This window comes from Ammodytes marinus, assembly GCF_949987685.1.
Source record: "Ammodytes marinus genome assembly, contig: scaffold_241, whole genome shotgun sequence".
Lineage (NCBI taxonomy): Eukaryota > Metazoa > Chordata > Actinopteri > Uranoscopiformes > Ammodytidae > Ammodytes > Ammodytes marinus.
This window is the reverse complement of record NW_027648457.1, coordinates 41446-43945: the sequence shown is the minus strand read 5'-3', so window position 1 is coordinate 43945 and position 2500 is coordinate 41446. Positions and strand designations below refer to the sequence as shown.

At 46.3% G+C, this 2500-nt stretch overlaps 1 protein-coding gene across 1 annotated transcript in view; it reads right to left on the bottom strand.

Moving 5' to 3' along the window:
* Window positions 1-2500, bottom strand: part of myo5b (myosin VB) — a gene marked incomplete at its 3' end in the record, with an annotated part of 57653 nt that overhangs the window by 18136 nt on the left and 37017 nt on the right. Inside the window, exons 16-17 of the mRNA XM_080054386.1 lie at window positions 2372-2455; window positions 701-832 (exon numbers count right to left, since the gene is read on the bottom strand). Of these exons, the coding sequence (XP_079910512.1) occupies window positions 701-832; window positions 2372-2455 (216 nt within the window). The remainder of the gene's footprint in view (window positions 1-700; window positions 833-2371; window positions 2456-2500) is intronic.

Sequence of the window (2500 nt, the reverse complement as noted above, 5' to 3'; positions counted from 1 at the left end):
CTCCCTGCCTGTCTCCCTCCCTCCCTGCCTGTCTCCCTCCCTCCCTGCCTGCCTGTCTCCCTCCCTGCCTGTCTCCCTCCCTGTCTCCCTCCCTCCCTGCCTGTCTCACATACCTGTAGCCCCACAGTCTTCCTGTGTTCCTTGTTGTGTCCCCTCTGCCCTGTCTCCCCCCTGCCTGCCTGTCTCCCTCCCTCCCTCCCTGCCTGCCTGTCTCCCTCCCTCCCTGCCTGCCTGTCTCCCTCCCTGCCTGCCTGTCTCACTCACCTGGAGCCCCACAGTCTTCCTGTGTTCCTTGTTGTGTCCCCTCTGCCCTGTCTCCCTGTCTCCCTCCCTCCCTGCCTGTCTCCCTGTCTCCCTCCCTGCCTGTCTCACTCACCTGGAGCCCCACAGTCTTCCTGTGTTCCTTGTTGTGTCCCCTCTGCCCTGTCTCCCTCCCTGCCTGCCTGTCTCCCTCCCTCCCTGTCTCCCTCCCTGCCTGTCTCCCTCCCTCCCTCCCTCCCTGCCTGTCTCCCTGCCTGCCTGTCTCACTCACCTGCAGGCCCACAGTCTTCCTGTGTTCCTTGTTGTGTCCCCTCTGCCCTGTCTCCCTCCCTGCCTGTCTCCCTCCCTCCCTGTCTCCCTCCCTGTCTCCCTCCCTCCCTGCCTGTCTCTCTCCCTGTCTCCCTCCCTCCCTGTCTCCCTCCCTGCCTGTCTCACTCACCTGCAGGCCCACAGTCTTGCGGTGTTCCTTGTTGTGCCCTCTCTGCGCTGGTTTCGCTGGTCTGACGTTGACTTTAGACTTGGTGGAGACGACGTCACCTTTCTCATGGAACAGATCTGCTACCAGCTGGAACTGAGAGGGTGAGACAGGGGTTAGTCTGTCTGTCTGTCTATCCCTCTGTCTGTCTGTCTCTTGAGAACGGACCGTGGGTTAGTTAAAGGAATACTTCACCCATACGGAACCAGCGTTCTATCATTATGAAATCACTATTATAATATAATGAATGAGGTTTTTCTTCCCTCAGTCTTTCCTCAGTCTTCCCTTGGCCCAGCTGTCCTGTTAATCCTAACCCTAAATTTTACCATGTGTGACGTCACGCATGGGAAAATGTAGGGTTAGACAGTGAGACCATAAAACACTCTTTCTGCCTTTTCCTCAGAGTTCAATACACCTTTAAATTTCCACCGCTGAAGACAGACACACTCCAGAGGGGGTCCTCACACAGGGTCAGCCATAGTACAGACAGACAGACAGACAGACAGACAGACAGACAGACAGACAGACAGACAGACAGACAGACAGACAGACACACTCCAGAAGGGGTCAGAGCGCAGAGTCAGCCATAGTACAGTGTGTTAGAAAACATTTTGTCTACTTTAATGCGTTGCCGCTGATTAAACTGTGTTGATAAGGGATTTATAAAGCCTAAAATATCCTGCCGTGCAATAGCCACTGGACACCACAGGATGGTGCTCTCACACAAGAGATGTTATAACGATAGCAGTCAAATAAAGTGGCTAAACTTAATGTCCTCTGGCTAAACTTATTATATCTAGTTCTTACCTGATAGAAAGGCAACAGTATAATGACTGGTGTGTATATATATGTAGTTCTTCCCCGAGACGTGTATTGTTACAGCCCTAGTATATACAGCTCTGGAAAAAATGAAGAGACCACTCCAAATGTTCATTGTCTCTTGTTTTACTCTTTACAGGCATATGTTTGAGTAGAATGAACATTTTGGTTTTATAATATAAACTACTGACAACATTTTCTACCAAATTCATAATAAAAGAAATTGTCATTTAGAGCATTTTCAATAAGTAATGTAGAGATGAAGATTGAAGAAAAATCCAGACTGGTCTCTGAATGTTTTCCAGAGCTGTATATTTAGTTCTTACGTGGCTAAAGGATGGGCACACTGGTTCAAGATGATAGAAAGGCAACAGTATAATGAATGATATATCTACAGGTCAGGTGATGCTCGTATATAATATCATATATATAATATATTAGAATATCATGGACAATGAATTGGAATTGAGTCAGGAATTCATTCAAAAGGGGCCCAAACCAAGTACTGAGTACATATGGATGATTGTACTTTATAGAGGGCCGACATTTCTGTATTTAAAATCACTTTTTTATTGATTTCATGTAACATTCAAATTTGTTTGGCGTTTTCATAAACTGTAAGCCATAATAATCACAATTATAACAAATAAATGCTTCACATATCTCACTTTGCATGTAATGAGTCTATATACTATTTTAGTTTCACCTTTTAATAATAATAATAATAATAATAATAATAGCTTGGATTTTAAGTTGAATTACTGGAATAAATGAACTTTTGCACGATATTCTAATTTTTGTGCATGTAGCTCTTACCTGACTGGCCTTCAGGATGTTGATCTGTTCCTCGTACACTGTGTCTCTGTTCTTCTCCAGGAAGCCTTCACACTGATACTCAACCTGAGGAGACAGAGAGGGTTATACTGTCTGTCTGTCTGTCTGTCT